General features: G+C 38.2%; 1 protein-coding gene and 1 pseudogene across 3 annotated transcripts in view; both read right to left on the bottom strand.

Moving 5' to 3' along the window:
* Positions 1-6007: 6007 nt before the first annotated feature.
* LOC117070915 lies at positions 6008-9648 on the bottom strand (annotated as a pseudogene).
* A 277-nt stretch (positions 9649-9925) lies between these two features.
* Positions 9926-24326, bottom strand: part of AQR (aquarius intron-binding spliceosomal factor) — a 134940-nt gene continuing 120539 nt past the window's right edge. The window contains exons 33-36 of one of the 3 annotated variants that reach the window (XM_033190658.1): positions 21108-21282; positions 18248-18361; positions 14613-14993; positions 9926-10067 (exon numbers count right to left, since the gene is read on the bottom strand). In XM_033190658.1, coding sequence (XP_033046549.1) covers positions 14658-14993; positions 18248-18361; positions 21108-21282 — 625 coding nt within the window. In that variant the 3' untranslated portion in view covers positions 9926-10067; positions 14613-14657. Of the gene's footprint in view, positions 14994-18247; positions 18362-21107; positions 21283-24326 lie in introns of all 3 variants that reach the window. The other 2 variants (XM_033190657.1, XM_033190659.1) reach the window with 2 other exon arrangements.

Below are 24326 nucleotides of genomic sequence, written 5' to 3'. Positions count from 1 at the left end.
CAATAATAACAATTATTATGCTGATAGGCCAGTCTTTCTCATAAACATAAATGCAAGAATGCTAAATAAAATACTAGCAAACATAATATAGTACTTATAAAAAAGGTTAGGATTGTGAGGTTAAATATTTGAAAAACACAATGTCAACTTCTACCCATCCCACCACATCTCACTATAATCAATTAAAACTGGACAAAATGTATGAAGCAATTATTTTCAGACATTGAACAACAGGCAGCAGTTTTTTCAACCTGGAGAGGAGGAGAAGGAAAAAGGTTGGCCCTGTGATTTGCCCTGGCTTTCGCCTACAAGCAACTTTTGAAAAGCAGCACAGTTTGCCTTTGCTTAGGGGAACCTAAGTAGAAGCCCAGCAGTCTCACTGAATTTAAGAGACAGAAACTTTTCAAAAGTCAGGAAACAACAGGTACTGGAGAGGACGTGGAGAAACAGGAACACTTTTACACTGTCGGTGGGACTGTAAACTAGTTCAACCATTGCGGAAGACAGTGTGGCCATTCCTCAAGGATCTAGAACTAGAAATATCATTTGACCCAGCCATCCCATTACTGGGGATATACCCAAAGGATTATAAATCGTGCTGCTATAAAGACACGTGCACACATGTTTATTGTGGCACTATTCACAATAGCAAAGACTTGGAACCAACCCAAATGTCCATCAATGACAGACTGGATTAAGAAAATGTGGCACATATATACCATGGAATACTATGCAGCCATAAAAAAGGATGAGTTCATGTCCTTTGTAGGGACATGGATGCAGCTGGAAACCATCATTCTCAGCAAACTATCGCAAGAACAGAAAACCAAACACCGCATGTTCTCACTCATAGGTGGGAGCTGAACAATGAGAACACTTGGACACAGGAAGAGGGGCATCACACACCGGGGCCTGTTGTGGAGTGGGGTGTGGGGAAGGGATAGCATTAGGGGATACACCTAATGTAAATGACGAGTGAATGGGTGCAGCTCAGCAACATGGCCCATGTATACATATGTAACAAACCTGTACGTTGCGCACATGTACCCTAGAACATAAAGTACAAAAAAAAAACAAAAAAAGAGACAGAAACTTGGGAAGGCTGTGCTGGCTAGAATTTGTAAGGCAGAGTAACTAAAAGGAGGAAGTTACACAAAGAAAGGGCTCCAGAAATCTAAAGAGGGGTCCCCTCGAGTCCTGGCTGAATACTAATCTGTACATGCATGAGGTGAAACTTCATGAGATCAAAAGACAACTGCCTGGGAGCTCTACTAAACAATTTCTAGAGCTCATACAATAGAAAAGGGTTTAATTTACATCCACCCAAGTAGAAATACTTCATTGAAAACCTGGGGCATCCAACAGGGGCCAGAGAAGGGTCAGAGCTTGGTAATAGAGCTAAGTTAGCCTTAGAGTGAAGGTACTCTACACCTGTGTAACAAAGCTTAAAACCAAACATCAAAAAGGTAGATCTAATCCACATGTAATTGCCTGCCAAAACAAACCTCAACACTCTTTAAAGGAAGACAGCAAAATCCAAACATCCAATAACACAGCATTTGTAATGTCCAGCATCCAAGGAAAAATTACCAGTCATGTGAAGAGTAGCAACTTATGTCCCTAATTAGAAAAAAATCAATCAATAGAAAAAAATAAATCAATGTAATCCACCACATTAACAAAATAAAGAAAAGCATATGATTGGGGCAAGACAGCATCAGGACAAATACCTAATGCATGCAGAGCTTAAGACCTAGATGACGGGTTGATAGGTGCAGCAAACCACCATGGCACCTGTATACCTATGTAACACACCTGCATGTTCAGCACACGTGTCCCAGAACTTGAAGTAAAATAAAAATAAATACATAAATAAAGGAAAGCATATGATCATTTTTGATAGACATAGAAAAGGCATTTGCTGGAATTCAGCATACATTAATGATTAAAAAAGAAACAGCTAGAGAGCTAGGAATAGAAAGAAATTCTTAAAATCTGATACAGAGTATATGCAAAAACCTATAGCAAACACTATACTTCGTGGTGAAATACGGAAAGTTTGCCCCTAAAATTGGGAAGAAACGAAGATACTTGTTCTGACCATCTCTATTCAACATTGTGCTGCTGGAGGCCTGCAAAGGTCAATGAGGGCGAAAAAGAAAATGAAAGGCATACAGGTAGAAAAGGAAATTAAAAGTATAAAGATGGAAGAAAAAACCTTTTGTATTCACAGATGACATAATTATGCATGTAGAGAAACCTAAAATAATCTATACTCAAATTACAAGAAATAGGTGAATTCACTAACACTGCTGAATACCAGTGCAACATACAAAATGTATTTCTATATATTAGTAACAAACAACTAGAAATGTAATTTTAGAAAGTATCACTTAGACTAGTATAAATAAATACCTAGGAATACATTTAACAAAAAATGACCATGACCTTTATACAGAAAATTACAAAACGTTATTGAGTTTAAGAAGGCCTAAGTCAATGGAAAGAGTTACCATATTCCTAGGTTGTAAGATGCCAATTTTCCCCCAGATTGATCTGTAGATTTAGTGTAATCCCAGTAAAAGTCTGGTAAGTTTTTTTGTGGAATTGACAAAATAATTCTAAAATGTATACGAGGACTAAAAGTTGCCAATAATTTTGAAGAATATGGCTAAAGGATATAAACAAGTTAAAACTTATTATAAAGTTACAGTAATTAAAACAGTGAAATGTTGGCACAAGAGATGAAATATATGCCAATGAAACAAAAGAAATTACAGAAACAGACCCACACATATATAAATCACTTGATTTATGACACAGATGCTACTACATTGTAGTGTAGTGCACTGTAGGATGGCCTTTTGAATAAATAGTTAATCTGCTGAACCCTACCTCACATCATTCAGGGAAATGCATTTGAGAAGGTAAACACAAAAAGTACATTATGTATGATTCAATCTATATAAAGATCAAAAACAGGCAAAAGTAATTGTGATAGAAGACAGGACCTTAAAGATCAGCCAGTCTGACTTCTGGTTTCAAAGTGGCAGTGTCGAAGCAAGCCGTTTTTATTCCCTCTTGTAGAAAACCAAAAACAAATATACAGCACCAAGATTACCATGAGAAATATTTTAGAACTCAAGGATGAAGAGAGATGGTTCTTAGGGCCACAGAGGAGTGGAAAAACATGGAGAAGACTGTAAGAAAATAAGACTCCCCTTTCTGTTGGGCACCAAGTCCACAGAAAATTTTCCCCCAACTCACTTGGTCACTTGTTTCTTTTTTCTTTTCTTTTTTTTTTTTTTTTTCTGAGATGGAGTCGTGCTCTGTCACCAAGGTGGAGTGCCATGGCAGGATCTCGGCTCACTGCAACCTCTGACCCCCGGGTTCAAGCAATTCTCCTGCCTCAGCCTCCCGAGTAGCTGGAACTGCAGGCGTGTGCCACCACATCCAGCTAATTTTTGTATTTTTAGTAGAGATGGGGTTTCATCATGTTGGCCAGGATGGTCTTGATCTCTGACCTTGTGATCTGCCTGCCTCAGCCTCCCAAAGTGCTGGGATTACAGGTGTGAGCTACTGCACCTGGCCTCACTTGTTTCCATATTGGAGAAAGCGAGATTGATGTGGACAACCAGTTTTCCCATGATGTTGGGTTTCCTGGCAGAAGACCTGTCCCTCTCTTAACCTGCAGGAAGTATCTTGAGTGCCTGAAGAGAGAAATATCCCTGGGGACAGGCAGAGATAAAGGGGGAAGATGGGATTACCATCCCCAGCCCTGGAAGCTCTGCTCTGTAACTCTGCCAAAGGAGATGCCAAATCAGAGTGGCTGCTCAGCAGCACCATGCTGTAGGAGATCCATCCCACAGATCCCCTGAGCAAAAACCCCTAGCCGGCCTTCTTACAATGCCAGGACATTCCCTTCGGAACCTCTTCTATTCAGGAAGAACTGTGCTTGGAGTGTTTACTAGAGCCAAGGTGAAACCTGGGCTTAAGGCACCACCTGGAGCTGAAAAAGGAGGCAGTGACCTGGCGGTAAAGAACCTCTAACCAAATATATGCAATAAAAACCAAAACAAGTTCGGCAGAGAAGGCTGGAATAGAAAACTAATCTTTCAATGCAAAGACATAGATATACGTCTACAAGAAATAGCAGCAAACAGGGAACCATGATCTCCCCAAACAAACAAAGCAAGGAATCAGTGACTGACCCTAGCAAGAAGACATTAGGACAGATACCTAATGCATGCAGAGCTTAAAACCTAGATGACAGGTGCAGAAAACCACCATGGCACATGTATACCTATGTAACAAACCTGCACGTTCAGAACTTGATCCCAGATCTTAAAGTAAAAGAAAAAAAGAAAAGCAAGGCAAGAAGGCAATATATGAACTTTTTCACTAATAACTCAAAATAGTGGTTTAAGGAAACTCAGTGATTTCTAAGCTAACGTAGAAAAGCAATTCAAAAATTTATCAGAAATACTTAATAAAGAGATTGAAATAACACCAAAAAAATTGAATAGAAATTTTTCAAACTGAGAAATTTATTTGCTAAGCTGAACAATTTGTTATAAGCGCTCAACAGTAGAATGGATTAAGTGGAGGAAAGAATCAGAGATTGAAGACAGGCTATTTGAAAACACACAGAGGAGACAAAAGAAAAATGAATGAAAAGTAATAAAGATCACCTACAAAATAAGGAAAATTACCTCAAAAGATCACATCTAAGAATTTTGATGTTCAAGAGGGAGTTGAGCAAGAGCAAAGGGTAGAAAGCTTATTCAAAGAAATAACAAAACTTGTCAAAACTAGAAAAAGATATACATATCCAAGTACAGGAAGGTCAGAGAACATCAAACATATTTGACCCAAATAAGAGTACTCCAAGGCATACAATAATCACACTCTCAAAGGTCAAGGACAAAGAGAGAATCATAAGAGAAGCAAGACAAAGGGAGCAAGTAACATATCAAGGAGCTCCAGTTCATCTGGCAACAAACTTCTCCATGGAAAGCATACAGGCCAGGAGTTACAAAACAATAAGAAAACAGGCAACAGCAGTAAGTCCTTATATATCAATAATGATAATGAATGTTAACGGACAAAATTCTGCAATTAAGAGTCAAAGAGTGGCTGAATGGACAAAGAAGCCCCAACTATATGCTTTTTACAAGAAAACCATTTCACCTACAAAGACACACATAGATTGAAAGTAAAAGAGTGGAAAAAGATATTTCATGCAACTAGAAACAACCAAAAAAAGGGAGTAGCTATACTTATATCAGACAAAATAGACTACAAATCAAAGACTGTAAAAGGAGACAAAGAAGGTCACTAACGATTAAGGGGTCAATTCAGCAAGAGGATATAACAATTATAAATATCTATGCGTCAAACACCAAAGCTCCCAAGCATATAAAGCAAAAATTAATAGATTTGAAGGGAGAAATAGACTCCAATACAATAATAATATGGGGACTTTAACACTCCACTCTCAGTGGTGGACAGATTACCTAGACAGAAAATCAATAAAGAAACACCAGAGTTAAACTATATACTAGACCTAATAGGTCTGACATTTACAGAACATTTCACCCAACTGCTGCAGGATGTACCTTCTTTTCATGGAACATTATTTAGAATAGACTAAATCTTATGGCACAAAACAATTTTGAACAAATTTTAAAAAGTAGAAATCATATCAAGTATCTTTTCTGACCACAATGGAATAAAACTAGACATCAATAACAAGAGGAACTTCAGAAACTTCACAAATTCATGGAAACTAAACACCATGCCCCTGAATGATGCATGGGTCAATAAAGACTTTAAGAAGGAAATTTAAAATGTCTTGAAACAAATGGAAATGGAAATACAACATACCAAAATCTATGGGATACAGCAGAAGTAGTACTAAGAGGGAAGTTTATAGCAATAAACACCTGTATCCAAAAGGTGGAAAGACTTCAAATAAACAACCCAGTTATGAACCTCAAGGAACTAGAAAAGCAAGAACAAGCCAAACCCAAAACTGGTAGAAGAAATACTAAAGGTTAGAGCAGAAATAAATGAAATTGAGACTAGAGAACAATACAGACCAACAAAATGAAAAGTTGGTTTTTTGGGGAAAGATAAATAAAATTGACAAACCTTTGGCTAGACTAGAAAAAAGACACTCCTATTGTCATTGTTTTCAAAAAATAAATGTATATGCATCACAAAACGTATCAAATGTATCCTTCAGGGTCCCAAAATGCCTACTGATATATAGCATGTCCTGCTTCATGCCAGGTCCTGCTAATTAAGGAACTCCTCATAGCTGATACCTTTAATCTGTTATCACAGCACTGAGTCTGATGTCAGAGATCTTTGCATTCGTTTGACTTGCATTCTATTTTTCAGACTAGCCAGGGCAAAAGAAGTTGATTCCAGTCATTGTTAACTCTAGACAAGAACCAACAATTTCACTTCTCATGCCCACTATTAATAGTACATTGGCAAGTTAAGAGATCTGCCTGATCAATTTAATTCCTGAGCTATCGCAGTTGACATTCATGACTTTTTCCCCAAGGTAGGACCGTATTTCTGCAGACATATTCTCCATTTGCTCAAATGAACCCATTCCTTTAATAAGAGTTCAACTAGATCAAGATTTACAATGATAGCCCTGAAAAAACTTATCACAATTTATTTCTGTAATTACATAACATGATCTTGATTTATTTCACACATAGACTTTTACTCCTGGGAACTTTAACTCATATGGATGTTATTTTCAGCTCCCAAATGCATTAATGCTGGGTTTGTGTTAGGAAGTGTAATCAGAAGGCTGACCCAGCTGATGTATAATGATTAAAAATGTTAAGTCTTGGTAAATCTTGTTTTTCCCTTTATTTGAAATCTCTCTCTCTCTCTCTTTTAATCTTAAAGCCTTTACTTTGAGACATGATGGAAAAGTCTTACAGGTACATATGGAACATTGATCCCCACTGAGTGAAAACAATCTAACCAGAAAGCTTTGATGCCTGTCAATTAATGTTGAAGCTTAAATTATGGGAATAAGACATATTGCGGGGCTGGAAGGAATGGATAATTAATATTTCTCTCCTTCTTTCTTGCCATCTCCTTTAACAGAATCTATACCAACCTCCTCATAAACCTTCTCAAGGGCAGCCATTTCCTCGTGGGCCTCAGAAAACCCTTCTTCTACTCCCCTCACGAATGTACCAGTGAACAAAGGCATGGTTGGCATACACCACATCAAAACTTGTGGTCCAGGTGAGCCCAGGCCTCAGCAATGGCTGTGATATTATTGCCCAGCATGCATACAGCTCTCTGTACCTTGGCCAGGTCTTCACCAGGTACCACCATGGGAAGCTGGTAATGAATGCCAACCTTGAAACCAGTGGGACACCAATCCACAAACTGGATATTGTGCTTGGTCTTGATGGTGGTAACAGCAGCATTGACATCTTTATGGTGTCACCACAGTGCAACAGGCAGGAAGCCATCATTTTTCATGGCGAGGGTCATATTTCATCATCTGGTTAGCTGGCTCAAATCAAGCATTGATGATCTCTGCTACAGAAAGCTGTTCATGATAGGCTTTCTCAGCAGAGATAACAGGGGCATATGTGGCCAGAAAAAAGTGGACGTGGGGATAGGCACCAAGTTGGTCTGGAATTCTGTCAGATCAGCATTCAGGGAGCCATCAACTCTGAGGGAAGCAGTGATAGAGGGCATAATCTAAAGAATAAGGCAGTTAGTGTAGGTTGAGCACTCAATATTGAGGTTTCTATGACAGATGTCTACCACAAAGGCACACTCAGAGTGCTCCAGGGTAGTGTGGGTGGTGAGGATGGAGTTATAGGGCTCAACTACAGCTGTGGAAACCTGGGACACTGAGTAAATGAACTCCAACTTGGACTTCTTGCTATAATGAACAGAGAGACATTCTATCAGCAGGGAGGTGAACCCAGAACCAGTTCCCCAACCAAAGCTATGGAAAACCAAGAAGCCCTGAAGACTTGTGCACTGGTTGGCCAGCTTGAGAATTTGATCCAACATGAAGCCAATGATCTCCTTGCCAATAGTATAGTGCCCTTGGGCATAGTTATTGGTAGCATCTTCCTTGCCTGTGATGAGCTGCTCAGGGTGGAAGAGCTGGTGGTAGATGGCAATGTGAACTTTGTCAATGAATGTGGCCTCCAGGTCTATAAACACTGCCCTGGGCATATGCTTGCCAGCACCTGTCTCACTGATGTCAAAGGAGTCAACTCCCCCAGTGGTCTTGTCACTTGGCATCTGGCCATCAGGCTGGATGCCATGTTTCAGGCAGCAGAGCTCTGAGCAGGGATTATCAGTCTGGCCATGAGCGTGGCCAACGTGGATGGAGATGTGCTCACACATAGTGACTAGGGAATAAGAGGCAAAGGCAACAGAAGCAGACACCACGTCCCGGTTACTTTTCTTGAGAAGCTAAGAGTCGAGGGTAACACACTCAGAAATCACACTTTCAAAACTATGATTACTTAACACGCTCTGCTTCTGCGTAAATATAAAATGACTTTAGGATAATTAGCATTTTGAGGCATACGGTATTACTAGAGTCCCTTCCTATTATGTGTTTCGCATTCCTTTTTCAAACCAAAACAAATACTAATTTGTCTTTCTCCTGTAAGAATAAATATCGCAAACATTGGGACATTCTTTTTAGAGACCTTTTATTTCCTATCCTGATTTTGGCAACCTAGTCTCTTTGGTATATTGACCATAAGAGAAATTATTTCGTAGGCTTGTCTTACTCATGCACAGTTGGTGTTGTTCTGTTCTTTAATGTGTCTCAAGCAAAGAAGTGTAAAGAGCAGCATGGTAAGGAATTTGCCTAAAAGTTGTATGATGGTTCTAGTCTCAGTTCAATTAACTGTGGTGTCCCAGGCAAATCACCCAATGCCTTGGTGTTCTCATCTATAAAGTACCAGAGTTGCTTCTGGCATTGCTGCCTGGCAGAGTTGGCATTCAGTAGTCTATTAATATACAAATACTAGTTTCATAAACATCTTCAAAGTTTTATATTGAACTCAATTCACTTCTGTGAAAAGTAGTCAACCAACGAAATGGCATGCAAATTAACGAGGCCTACTCCTATTCCACACTGTTCTCACGGCAGTCTGAGATTAGAAGAAACCAGCACTGGAAGCAAGCCGGCAATGAAAATATAGTAACATAGCAAGCACTTTTAGTTCACTTTGTGGACAACTGAACTAGAAACCAGTTGGAAAAAACTAACCAACCAACCAATCAAAAATGGCCCAAATCAATCAGTGAACTAAAGTAGAAAAGGATCACTTCCCATCCAGAATTGTTTTTCGAAAAATGTCAATAAATTCAGCTTCTTAAAAGAGCTTTTTATATTAAACCAGGCATCTTTCAAAGAGAAGCGGCTACCTTTGAGGTTCTTGAACGTAGATTGCAACACAGAGGTAAATATAATAGAGAGAGTGCACAACGTTAAATCAAAGGTGGAGGGGAAGAGGATTGTGGGGCAGTCATTTCTGGAGATCAAGAAAGAATTCAATCTACCTAATGCAAGGCAACTTCTGTGGTCCTTGTGTGTGAAACATTCTTATAAGAGGAAACTGTCTTCATGTTTTATATTTGCCCTAATTTTCTTTTATTATTTCCAGACCACCTCTGTTGGTTATGCTAAGTAATCCTTTTCTCTTTTTGGAATTTAAACTTTTTAAGGAAACAAAAATTAAAGAACAGAAAGCAAGACACATTGGAAATATGAACTCTTCTTTTACTGCGTGAGAAATGAGAAGAAAAACTTAGTGTGAAATTCTGGAGTCTAAAATTAAAATGTAAACAGAGAATGCTCAGTGACCTTTTCTTAGGAGGCTCACATGAAGGAATGTCATGGTACATTGACCAAACTTTTATTCATTTGCTTTTTCAGGATGTTGCTATTAATACCACATGACACTCAATAAATTACAACATTTTGTACAAATCACTTCACTTCTGGTTTCCTCTTCGGCTGTGTTACTTCACCCTCTGATTACCTGTAGGAAAAAAAAAATGTATTTTGGGGCTTTATTTTTAAAGGGAGATTCACAGTTTTAGCCAATGTAAAGATACTGGTTCCCAAACTGTGTTTTAAGGAAATAGCTATCTAAGGTATCTTTTTTTTTTTTTTGACGGGAGTTTTTGTTCATCGCCCAGGTTGGAGTGCAGTGGCGCCATCTCGGCTCACTGCAACCTCCGCCTCCTGGGTTCAAGTGATTCTCCTGCCTCATCCTCCAGAATAGCTGGGACTCCAGGCTCCTGACAGCATGCCCAGCTAATTTCTGTATTTTTAGTAGGCACGGGGTTTTACCATGTTGGCCAGGATGGTCTCGATCTCCTGACCTCAGGTGATCCGCCCGGCTCGGCCTCCCAAAGTGCTAGGATTACAGGCGGGAGCCACCGCGCCCGGCAATACTGGTTCCCAAATTGTGTTCTAAGAAAACAGCTAACCAAAGTATCTTATTAAAAAAAAAAAAAAAAGTTTTATGCTCTATTAAGTTTGGGAAATGCTAGGTTAAACAAAGCTAAACATGATTATTTCCAGTGGGACATCTGAGAGCCTTTAATTAGCTAACAGTGCATTGTGATTCTGCAAAGGAGGAACACTGTTTCCCAAACCTATCTGGCCATAGAACATATTTCTCACAGTATTTTTCAAGAGTAGTATTTTCTGTAATGTATGTTGAAAAATAATGGTATCAGCCATCTTTGTACATAAGCTCAAAAGGTCAGCCAGCCCTGAAATAAATGTAAGCCAAAAGGTAGAGAGATAAGTGAATAAAGCTGGCACACTGTCAGTCAGGAGTACCATGCTGCATTCTGAGTCAAGTTCCAGTTTTGTCTCTAAGAAGAAAAACAGGAGCGTCCAAAGCTTCTGGATTCCATTTAATTAAAACTCTTTTAAATTAAATCCTTGTAACTGAAGAGTATCGGTGGATGAAGAAAAAGTAGTCTCACATGTCTTCATTTCCACCCTTGGCTCAGTACAGCTCCAGTTCCATTATTCTTAAACATCTATTAACATGATTGCTAAATAATTACACAGGCTAACTGCCAAGCATTTTTCACAGGAAGCAAGGCACTGCTCTTCTGGCTTATGCAAAAGGGTCACTTTTTTTTTTTTTTTAAACCTTTATCTTGTTTTGATTGAAGAAACATCTCTAAAAATACCATCTGAGTGCAAGATAAAAAGGAAATAGCAATTCAAGGCACAAAGCTAAGTACATGCAACAATATAGATGATTTGGGGGTGTGACAGTACAGAATTCAGAACTGAAGGAAGTTATCAGCTCCATATTTCAGAAAGACCTAGTGTCTTCCTCTGCTTATACTGTTCTGCCAGAATTTTAATTTTGGCAGAGATCACCTCGATGTTATAATGTACTGATTCAGAGGTCCCAAATCAGTAGACTCGATCCTAGACAGATCCTCAAAGGTCAACTGCCACTAGGTGTCCCCTTCTTGATCATCCTTCATGCTCCTTGGATTGGGGCATGGCTAAGCACTCAAGTCAAAGGATTAGTTGGCAATATCCTACATTGTCAACAAAGTTTTGAAGAAAAACAGAGAGAGAAACTGGTATTTACTAAGCACCTAAGTGACAGATTATTTTTATAAACATTAGCCTATAAAACAAACAACTCTCCTGCCCCAAATCCAAACAGATCTTTTCCCTGTTATTTACAGATAAAGAAAACGGGCTTAGAGAGGTTATAAAATTTGCCTAAGGTCAAACCAAATGCTGATAAGCAAATTAGCTAAAATTCTGAGCCAGGTCTGGATGAGTCCAAATTGTATTTTACAGTATCATGCTGTCTCCTGATCATTACAAAATTTCATTTGTTTACAGAAGCACAAATGGCCCATTTATGCCTTTTCTCTCAGCATCTAGCAAAACATCTCAACTTTTATTACACCAACTTCAGGAGTCTTGATAATGTTTAGATCTTCTCATTCATTTGCCTAAATCAATAGAGCTATTTATTCTCAACTGTTGGCAATGAACTTTCTTAACTCAGCATTTTGAGAAAAAAAAGAAAAAAGAAATTCTAAATACTTGACTTGCTTCATTTCATGCTCATTGTTTTTGGCATGCCTCTTTGGTTTTCTTTAAAAAGAGATTCTAAAATCATGACATATTTAGACATGAAAAACAGGATGGAGAGCAATGGGAACACTAATCTGAAACAGTCACATGGCTAGAGTACCTGTGTCTGTAGTAATCTCAAATTATATAGAAAACTCTTGAATTTATTAAGCAATCCCTCATGTATGCTTGATTGAAAAAATAAAGCACTGCTGTAGAACTGTAGACTTGGATTCTACCCCACTCATCCACAGTTGCCACCCTGGTTAAGTCTCTCTGATTGTTTCCTCATTACTTAAAATAAGTAGAGCTCTTAAATTCCTTCAAAAATTCCCAAGATTCTATAGTCAACTGCCACTCACTTGCCTTTCCAATGAATAAACAGTTTAAAAGAATTCAAATCCCACCGCCTTTACCCCTTTTTAAATTCTTTTGACAAGGACAAAGGACTTACCCATCCATCTTCCACCTAAATTTGCTTTTTAGTGACAGAAAAACCAAGCAGCAAAGAATAAAGTATGGTCACTCATCTAGGCAAGAGTGATGTACATTGCTTGGAAAATAGTTGAGAGAGCAGCTTAACAGTCCACTTATTTTGGTTGCAGGTATCATACCTCATATCCCCTAAGGGAGAGAGAAAAATCTATCTTTTCCAGGAAAGATGGTAATACAGTAAAGCTTCTTTCCCTTGCTTGGCCTGATACCATATATTTACAAATGAAAATAATTCTAGGAGTGCATACAGATGCCCACAGCACCTGCTTTCAAAATGAGAAATTACATAACAGGCTATCTATCTGGCTTGATCCTTACTCTGATAACAAATAGACCTGGGTTTCCTAGTATTGCGTCCTTCGTATTTCACTCCTCTCATCGCCTCGTCACTCTCATCTCCCCTCCTCACCTGACACTGACACAAGTGTCCTGATGCAGTAGGACACATCATAAAATGAGAGTCTGGACCCTATTCAACACAGCCCGGTAGAGCTGAGCAAACACTAGTTACTCAAAAATATAACTGACTTGACTTTCTGGGTTTAATTTCCTTATGAAGCAATCATTCCTTCAAAATGTCAGGACCAGAAGGATTCAATGGTAGTGTGCAGTTCTTGCTTATTTCTTCAAAGATTCCTTGGACATGGCCAGGCCCATAGGTAGATGCACTAGAGGAGACACTTTGGGGGAAATGCTCCCCTTTAGATACTCTAACAGATGATCAAACTGGGAAACAGAGAACTAGTGGGCAATTTTCCCCTCTACACATACACATAAACATTTCTTTTTTTTTTTTTCCCCAGTTCTGGGCACCATGCCCAGGGACCTTATAAGCAGAGGTCCTTTGTCAGAAAACATTAGTCACATTCACTGGTAATTCTACCATTATAGCCTCATTCATGTGAAGACAACACAGTAATCTTAGTACACGCTTCTCAAACTACAAAGTGCCTGTGAATCACCTGGGGACTTTGTTGCAATGTAGATTTAGATTTAATAGGTTTGGAGCAGAGCCCAAACTTCTGCATTTCTATAAATACCAAACTTCAATACGATGTTGATGCTGTTGGTTCACAAATCATACTTGAGTAGCAAGGTCCTAAGTACCCCTGCTTTCCCATATTTGAACCACATTTTACCTGAAGGTCTCCTTGTGGCTGATTATCCCAAGAAAAATAAGGCAGAAAACTCAGAATTTCTGCCATAGGAAAATTCTACCCTGCACACAGGAGTTAAGTTCTCTGACTCTCATTGCCCAGACTCAGGATCCTGCTTCTTGCCCAGATTGATTTGGCAGAGTCTTCCTATTTAGCTGATGACAAATCCTGGCTCAGCCTCACCAGCCTTGGCTGATGCCACTCTGCCAGCAACCCAAACATTAGTGGTGTGGAGAACCTCCTAAAATATAGATTCCTGGGCTCTAATCCTGAGATTCTGACTCATTCAGTCTGAGGTGTGCCTCAAGAATAAACAGGTATCTTAGGTGATTCTAAGATTTGAGAGAAGGAAATGCAGTGATAGATCGGAGAAACCTGTGTCTTACTGCCAGTAGTATCTTTACATAAAGATATTACTTTATGTAAAGAACAGTAAGAAAAAAGGAAACAGAATTTAAGCATTTGATAGTATAACAGAAGAAACAAGTTCCTTCTCAACATGGTTAAGTCTGGTGTATTCTGTCCTCTTCTTTAGAGAAGTTCACTAAAAATGTGCAGTATATATTATATATTCTACAGAAAATGATTTTAATGTAGGTATGATTACAGATACACTCAGTGATCAAAACATGAGAGGAATGGTTATTTACTCTTCTGGCTGAACAAATGAAACTAGAATTGTTCATACACATAATTTAAAAAAATACATTCAAGACACCAACATCAGTTAATATAAGAACTGAACATTAATTAGTGACAGTAAAATGGCAGTAGTAAATATAAAATACAGAAAATAACTTTACTCAGACTTTTTGAATGACATGTCCTCCGTTAGGACTACAGTTTGGCTACTTGGTCCCTTCTGGGGCAGATGTGGCATCCTGAGGTGTGTAAGCCTCTGCCGGTGCAGATACAGCTCCTGCCACAGTAGTGGTGGTTTCAGATAAAGCAGGGATGGCTTCTGGATTGGAATTGGCTCCTGTCTCACTGGCGGTGGTCTCGGTCTGACTAGGAGTGGTGTCAGTTTGAAAGGCTGGAGTTTCTTGACTGCAGCTGGTGTCTGTTGGACTGGGTATGATGTCAACTTGAACAGTCATAGCCTCTTCTTCTGTTTCCAATTCTGTTTCTTGATTTTGAACTTCCTCACCTTCTTCTACCATAGCAGGTGGTAGTTGTAATAAAGTCTAATTAAAAAAAAAAAAAAAGACAATACCAATATGAAAAACAGCTTATAAAGCTAAGCTCTCACATGATCATTCTAGAGTTCTCCAAAACAGTGCTGATGATTTTACATTACAGACGTAACACCTCTGATGACAATGGTCTAGGTCCTGCTAACACCAAGGAATATGCCTACACAGATGTCATATACTGATAATCAAAATACATATAAAATCTTCAGAGAGGAAAACAACCACGAAAAGCCATTAGATTTTTAAGCAACAGACTTTGCTGTAAACATTTCTGCAAAAAATAGTGACTGATTAGGACTGATTATAAAACTAACTCAAGAAAGGGTCAACTTTAATCAAAGAGCCCTGTGAGCTGGGTGCGGTGGCTCATGGTGGCATTCCCAGCACTTTGGGAGGCTGAGGCAGGTGGACCACTTGAGGTCAGGAGTTCCAGACCAGCCTAGCCAACATGGTGAAACCCTGTCTCTACTAAAAATACAAAAACAGCTAAGCTTGGTCCCAGCTAATTGGGAAGCTAAGGCAGGAGGATCGCTTGACCCTGAGAGATGGAGGTTGCAGTGAGCTGAGATTGTGCCACTGCACGCCAGCCTGGCGACAGAGTGAGATTCCGTCTCGAACAGAACAGAACAGAACAGAACACAGAAAAGAAAATAAAAGAGAAAGAGAAAAGAGAAGAAAAAAGAAAAGAAAAAAGAAAAAGAGCCCTGTGAGAGGTAGAGAGGAGCCTGGCCTTAAGACAAAGTCATGGTCGAAGGGAGCAGCAAGGAACAAAATTTCTGTCCTGTTCAACCAGAAAACCGGAGCAATTCTATATGCTTAGCCTGCCCTTTGCCCCATGGCAGTCTAGTAACTGTCTCATCAGGGACTCTGCTTACAGTGCTGGAAATTGAAATTATTTATTTATTTATTTAATTTCATTTAATTTATTGAGACAGAGTCTGGCTCTGTCGCCCAGGCTGGAGTGCAGTGGTGCCATCTCAGCTCACTGCAACCTCCGTCTCCTGGGTTCAAGCAATTCTCCTGCCTCAGCCTCCCAAGTAGCTGGGATTATAGACATGTACTACCATGCCTGGCTAATTTTTGTATATTTAGTAGAGATGGGGTTTCACCCATGTTAGCCAGGCTGGTCTCCAACTCCTGATCGCAGGTGATCCACCCACCTCAGCCTCCCAAACTGCTGGGATTACAGGCATGAGCCACCGTGCCCGGCCTTGAAGATTTTTTAAAAGTACCATGCACGATAGCAGCAAAAAAAAAAAGAAAAAGAAAAATACTTAGCAAAATGTTAACAAAATATGTGTAAGGTTTGTATATTGAAAACTACAAAACCCTGATGAGAATTCAAAGAAGATCTAAATAAATGAGAGATCTTATTCATGGATAGGAAGACTCAATACATGAAGATGTTAATCTCCCCAAATGGATCCTAAACAATCCTACTCTTCAAAATATCCTTTTAAAAACTGCAGCATGCCTTTGGGGGTAGAAACTGACCTGCTGATTCTAAAATGTATATAGAAAAGCAAAGGAAGGCCGGGCGCTCAAGCCTATAATCCCAGCACTTTGGGAGGCCGAGACGGGCGGATCACGAGGTCAGGAGATCGAGACCATCCTGGCTAACATGGTGAAACTCCGTCTCTACTAAAAAATACAAAAAACTAGCTGGGCGAGGTGGCAGGCGCCTGTAGTCCCAGCTACTCGGGAGGCTGAGGCAGGAGAATGGCGTAAACCGGCGAGGCGGAGCTTGCAGTGAGCTGAGATCCGACCACTGTACTCCAGCCCGGGCGACAGAGCGAGACTCCGTCTCAAAAAAAAAAAAAAGAAAAGGAACTGGGATAGCTAAAACAATTTCTAAAATGAAGAACAAAGCTAAAGGATTTACGTTATCTAATTTCCAGATTGACTGTAAAGCTACTATCATCAAGGTAGTACAGTCATGGCAAAGGGATATACAGAACAATGGAACAGAATAGAAAGCCCAGAATAAGACTTTCACATATATAGTCAATTGATATTTTGACTACGATGACAAGCAAGTCAACAAAGAAAAAAACAGCCTATTAGGAAAATGGTGCTGAAACAACTGGATATCCACAGGCAAATGAATAAAACTCAATCCTACCTGTATCATATAAAAAATTAACTCAAAATGCATCACACCTGATCATCCAACCTAAAACTACACAATTTCTGGAAAAAACCTTTGTAACTCTGAGTTAGGCTATGTATTTTTAGGACACAAAAAGCATGAATCATAAAAGAACAATTTGATACACTGAACTTCAAAATTTAAAACTTTTGCTCTTTGAAAGACACAACATAAATAAACAAGCCAGAGTGGGTGAAAATATTTGTAAAATACATATCTGATAAAGGGCTTGTAGCCAGAACAAATAAAAACCTCTTGAAACTTAATATACAATCCAATAAAAAAATGAGCACTAAACCTGAGCAGACACATCCCCAAAGATATACAGATGGCAAATGACCACATGAAAAGATGCTCAACATCGCTAGTCCTTAGGGAAATGAAAATTAAAACCAGACTGAAACCACTGTATATCTATTAGAACTGCCAAAATTTAAAAAAGGCCTGCCGTATCAAGTGAGGGTGAGGATGTGTAGCAACCAGAACTCTCACACTGCTGGTGAGAGTGTAAAGTGGGTCAACCACTTTGAAAAACAGGTTGGCAGTTTCTTAAAAAGTTAAACACATCCTTAACATATAATCCAGCCATTCCACTCTTAGGTGTCTACCCAAGATAAAGTGCAGAGACTTGTATAAGCAACAGTAGCCAAAAAAAATAAGACTACTTACTGTATGATTCCATTTATATAAAAATCTAGAAAATGGAAGCAAACCTATCATGACAGAAAGCAGATCCTTGGCTGCCTGGGAAGGTAAAAAGGGGACTGGTGAAGGGAAAGAGGGATTACAAATGGGCACAAGCGAAAACTCTTGGGATTACGGATATGCTCTTTATCTCGACTGCGCCGACAGCTTCACAGGTAAACACCTATGCCAGAACATATAAAATTGTACACTTTAAGTTTGTGGACTTTATTGTATGTGGAATTCTATCTATATAAAGATGTTTTAAAAATATGAATGTTACATAAATAATAATAGCCTGCTTTAGTTTAGTTGATTTCCCACAAGGAATTAGGTACTTTAAAGATTTATTCCGAAAAAAAAGAAAATTATTTCTACAGCAAGAAAAATAAGTCAATTTTGAGAAACTCACCTGATGATAATGATGTGTAGTCTGTATCAAATGCATGTACATGTTGTATACAAAGTTTGCCATCTGGGGCATATTTTTTATTATTTGTACTTCATGAGATGGTCTCTCTCCATTCTAGAAGAAGGAAAAAAGAATGTTAAGTAGTAAAACAACCCTAGAAGGTAACACTTCAACATAAACCCATTTCTTAATCTTATGAATAAACACGATTAGGGTATGGAAGAACTAACCGTAAGAGGACATAAAATGCAAGTATGAAGAGTAGAATGAAGACTTCATGAATGTTAAAAAAAAAGACTTAAATAGAATAAAAAGGGGGCTCAGGTCAGCACGCTCTGCCTGCTGGCCACGTGACTCCCATTAAAAAAAGATTATTTAAAAAAAAAAAGACTTCGTGAAGAATAGCGATTCCACTGAAATTTAGAAAAGTTAGAGACTAGAAGAGCTAAGAGTCGCCAGCTTTTAATATAATTTTGGGCTGGTAAGTGAAGTATGGGTTTTAGTCTACTACCTAATATAAAAGAATTAGTAAGAGATAAGTAATTATTTGACTAGAGAGAAAAGTCAACATGGTCTGAAACAGCAGTTTCTAAGACTGTGCATGCTCCAAAGACAGTTCATAAGATAATTCAGAAAGAAAATATTCATAAGATAATTCAGAAAGAAAATATTAACACTCTTTGTCCTATTTATATTTTTCTAAAAAATAAGAGGCTAACATTTACTTTTATTTAACACATGACTATGAGTCAAGAGGGTGAATATTCAAATGCTCTTTCTAAAATTTTAGTGTCTATCAGAATCATCTGGGGTAGACTGTTAAATTGCAGGCACCTAGGCTCCAGCCCCTATAGATTCGGATTCAGAAGGTCTGGGTGGAATGAGCTGATTCTTTGTAGCTTCTGACAACAATCTAAGAAACACTGCTCTGTAAGTGTAGTAAAGTAGTAAAGAAAATACAGAACTTGCACTTCTTTGTAAACCACCCTAAAATAGAGATTAACAACTTTCTTATTTATAGTTATTAATAAAATGTTTATAAAGTCTTACCCTTTCTTATGATAGGAACAATTTAGAAAACCATTAAGGTAAAAAACATACCCCAAAAAAGGAGGATTCAATCTTAAAGTGACAAATTATTTAAAGAACATGAAGTTAGAAATAATTTAGTAAATTAAACAACACTTCTCAGAAGTAAGCAGGATGGCAGCATTCCATCTAAGCAGGTATTCTTTTGATTAATGGTTATTTTCTGCAATGGTCAGAACTCGTATGTACAAATACTGCCATGTTATTATGACTAGGAACATGGAAGAGTTTTTGTTTGTTAGCTTATTTTCTGGAGTCTTGCCAAGAACTGCCTTTCCTTGAGACGCAGCACTCTCCGCCCCTCACTATGTCTTGAGCAGAAGATGGAGAGATGTTCTCAGCCCTAACCTCCCCAGGGCCTTGAACTCATGAGTGTTATCTAAAGCATGGGTTTCCAAGCCTTCTGTTCAGTGATACTGTCTGACCTGCACTTCAGATTTCTTCAGGTGTGATGTGTAGCCCTTACACAGAAAGCACCTGGGGAGCTTGTTACACATGATGACACCTAGGCTCTGTTCCAGACCTCTTGTCAGGAATTTGCCTGTTTAACAGCCCACAACAGATGGAGAAACTCAGATATAATAGGATTGTGTCTAGACTTGAGTCTGACACTCGAGGCTTTATGTGACCCTACCACCCTATGATCTCTCTCCACCATTTTCCTATTTCTCCACCGCAGCATTTCTTCAAAAATAAGTAAATAAAAAGGCAGTTTTTAAAAAAGTACTTATTATTATTAAACACACAAGACTTAAGATTTTTTTAGAGGGGTGGAGGGAAGACGTATACCATGAACATCTAAAATAATGTTATTTAAAACCCAATGGACCCCCTAGGACAATTCATTAAATAAAAAAGCAAATACCAAAAGTCTATAGTATAATAACCTTCATGTAAGAAGAAAAATAATATAAAAATAAACATATCTCTTCTCCTTTATACAAAAGGAATATAAGGATTAAATGAAAAACTAAAGAGACTGGTTACCTAAGGAGGGAAGGTGTTAGGAAAAGGGGAGAAAGAAGGGGGATAGGAGGGAGTAGTATTTCTCTGTCTTTTCATTAAATATATGTGCTGTCTCCTCCCTCATTTCCCCAGAATGTAAGCTTCTTAAGAACTCAACTATTTATTGCTCTATTTGCAAGTAAGTAGTTAAGTTCTCCTTACAAAGCTGAAGACGAACAGTATAGTATAATGATAAATTACATGAACTCTGGGATGTTATTCGAAAAGACCTCCTGGCTTTTCAGATCTTGGATCCTCTATCAGCTAGATGCATGGCCTAGCTACTTAGCTTCTCTGACCCTAAATTTCTCCATTTGTAAAATGGGGTTAATAAAATAATCTAATAACCTAATAGGCTGTTTTTACTGAGATGAAAGTGAGATAATGTAGTGAAGAACTGCCTGCCTAATACATGGTAGTGACTAAATGTGGGCTGACATTATTATTTTTAATTTTTATTTATTTATTTATTTTTTATATAGAGACGAGGTCTTGCTATGTTGCCCAGGCTGGTCTCAAACTCCTGGGCTCAAGCAATCCTCCTACCTTGGCCTCCCAAAGTGCTGGGATTATAGGTATAAGCCACTGCGCCCTGCCGGTATTATTTTTATATAGAAAATCTAACTCAGTTCCTCAGTACAGCACACTCTAAAACAGGGACTAAATTATCTATAATAATGTTCCAAGCTAATGTGGTCACCTATAAGAAAATCTCAATTTCCCACTCTGAGGAATGCTGCCTGTAAAATGAAGAAAAAAGTCCTACCTTTCTAGTGGTTGGGAAAGCTTCTGTTGGAATTATATGCAAATGAAGGGGTCGAGCTGTGAGCTGACTGAAAGCTGGAGTCAGTTCAAAACAGTTTTGAAAGAGGGATACTCTGGCGAAGATATAAAGTCCAAGTCTGGCTCTAGACATGGCCACTACCAAGCGACGGACATCCCTTTGGGAAATAAACAAAATAATTAGCACACTTCAAGATTATTAACATTTATGCAGCTTTTTTTTTTTTTTTTTTTTTTACATATTTCATTAGATAGTCCTGTTAAGCCCTGGCAATAAAAAGTTAAGCTTCTTAAAAACTTAATAGAAGTTAATCAATGTTACATGACTAATAAACCAAGTAAAAGTTAAGACTTTATTACTAACCTCTTGTTGGCTTTTTGACGGGGGAGGATCACAAAATAACCAATGCATTTATTTAAAAAGTCTAAGTGATATATTAGTATTACAGTAGAGTTCAATCATCAATTACCAACTTGATGCATCACTGTCATTGAGTCAATCTGAACTAGCTCTTCTTCCACTTCACCTACCAAAATCCCAGGCTCTATCAAGGTAAAATTTTACTTCCTAGATAACTCTTACCACACTGTTTTATACTTATTTACAACAATAAGTACAAATGGAAATATAGTATGATGCTATAAAACAATACAAGTTGAGCATCCCTAATGTGAAAATTCAAAATCTGAAACTTCAGATAAGGGACAGTCAGCCTATAATATATCTTATCCATGTATTTATTCTAGTATTTAGATTCAATGCCTGGCCTATAATAGGTACTCAGTGTTCATAAAAACAGTGATAAAAATGGTTCAATTGAATGATCAAACTACACATGTAGCTGGCTATCTGATGATGTCATTTTTCTTTATTTTTTAAAAGAACCTAAGTTTTTTTTAAAAGGTTTGAATCAAATAAATGTAAAGAGGGCTAATGTAATTTCACCTCACTATTAGATAAAATGTGTTTTAGTGAGAAAAGATAATTTTGGTTTCAAATGCAGAGGACAGTTTTTTTACTTGAGATGTTTTTAGATGGCTAAATTTTTGAGTACTATGCAAAAGAGAAGACTTTCATGAAGGAATAATAAAGCCTGGGAGAATCACCTCCAATCTCTGAAAGAAAGTGTAAAAGAGTGTTACAGAGATCTAATGTTACAGAGATTATTCTCTGTAACATTCAGAGAGACAGAGAGAACCAGGAACTGGACTATTTATCTAATAGCTTTTCTTTATGTAATGCAAGATATTTGGGGAGTATCTCTAATTCAACCTCATTTTCTATGGTGTTTTATGGTCTAGTCTATGGTCTTAAAAGAATCTAGTTTCCTTAAGGAGGTACAGTGTGACACCAGCATATACTATCACTTATATTCTTGTGTTATGTGTATGTGTGTGAGGGGACAGATAGGTAGCCTTCCCCCAGCAACAAACAAAATTAAGACATGCTCATTTAGGTAGAAGGAAAAGACATATTCCTTTACAGGAACTTTGAGGAATCTCTACATTTGTGACACACTGGATTCATGAAGGAAATATTATTTTCTAGTTTACTGTAAGCCAAATTATTATTTTTGCCATATTTCCTTAGAACCCCAAGGGGTCATACTACAGTTGGGTGGTTCCAACACTGGTAACTGAAGGTACACTGCTAGAAATACTTAGCATAAATTCTCACACAAATGTTACAATACAATTATGGTGGAATTTAATGTTGTTCAGGGGAAAAAGGGTTAGTGGTGGAAGCAGGTGACAAACTGTTGTTTTCATGGTGACCACTGTAATCCCCCTCACATCCAGAAGGCCCTCTCTCTAGACAGAGTGCAGGTACAGCACTATTGCAATGAACACTGTATGGTCTCTCTGAGAAAACTTTTCCCCAGCCTTCAGTGCTACAGTGCATTAAAGTAGCTTTTGTAAGTGTGATCTCCATTGTACATGAGGAGATTTGAACTAAAAATTTTCTGCAGATTCAAATGTAGGGATCTTCCAAGGATGTATTAATGAATCTGTCACTAGACCCTAAACTCCAGAAGGGCAGAGATCATGAATGTTAGATCTATCACTAAATATTAAGAATCTAGCACACTGACAAACAATGGATGGATCTGAAAATGTTTGCTAAATGAATGACCAAATACTATGAACATAACAAACCACCAGGCAAAAAAACAAAGGATGGTAACATGAGTAGGCAGAGCTCTTTGGAGTTATGTCTTGAAAGCAGGGCAATGTGGACTGAAACATTCTTTCTTAGTCCCCAGAAGATGGCTGGAGAGGAAAAGCACTGTTAAACAACAACGCCAACACTCTGATAGAACCCCTATGAGGAAATAACAGAGCAAAGCTGCAGCCTCATTACTTGGCTCAGAACAGGTTACACGCATTTCTATTGGTAGCTAGGCTGTCCAAATCAGTTCGGTACAAGAACAATGAATGCTGGAAAAGGGACCAGAACTGTACCACTACTCTGGCTACTAAACAGCTCCACATTGTCCTAAAACAGGCCTCTGGAACTGAAGCTGGCTCCAACCCAATCGCCCAATTAGTCCACCCTGGCTGAAAAAAGGTGTGAGCAAAAGAAATAAGGCAGGTACTTGAAAAACAGTCTAACAGTTCCCTAAAATGCTAAATACAGAGTTACCATATGACCCAGAAATTCTACTCTTAGGTCTATAAACCAAGTGAAAGAAAAACAAGTGTTCACATAAAAACTGTATATGCATATTCATTGCAGCATTACTCATTCTAATAGCCACAAAGTGGAAACAACCCAATGTCCAATTGATGAATGGATAAATAAAATGTGACATAGCCACACAATGGAATACTATTCAGCGATGAAAAGGAATGAAGTACTGATACATTCTACAACAATGAACCTTGAACATGTGTTAAGTGAGAGAAGCCAGTAACAAAAGACCACATATTATATGATTCCATTTATATTAAGTGTCCAAAATAGGCAAATCTACAAAGATAAAAAGTAAATTAGTGGTTGCCAAGGGTTTGGGGACAGGGGAGGGAAGTGATTGCTAAGTACAGGGTTTCTTGCTAGAGTGATGAAAATATTCTAAAATTGATTTGGAGATAACTGCATAGCTGTTAATATACAAAAAAATCATTGAATTGAACACTTTAAATAGATAAATTATATATGCAAATTACATCTCAATAATGTTATTAAAAAAATGAAATATGG

The sequence above is a fragment of the Trachypithecus francoisi genome, unplaced genomic scaffold (genome assembly GCF_009764315.1).
Source record: "Trachypithecus francoisi isolate TF-2019V2 unplaced genomic scaffold, Tfra_2.0 Lachesis_group3, whole genome shotgun sequence".
Classification (NCBI taxonomy): domain Eukaryota; kingdom Metazoa; phylum Chordata; class Mammalia; order Primates; family Cercopithecidae; genus Trachypithecus; species Trachypithecus francoisi.
Note: the sequence above shows the minus strand (reverse complement) of the source record. Positions and strands in the feature narration are given on the sequence as shown.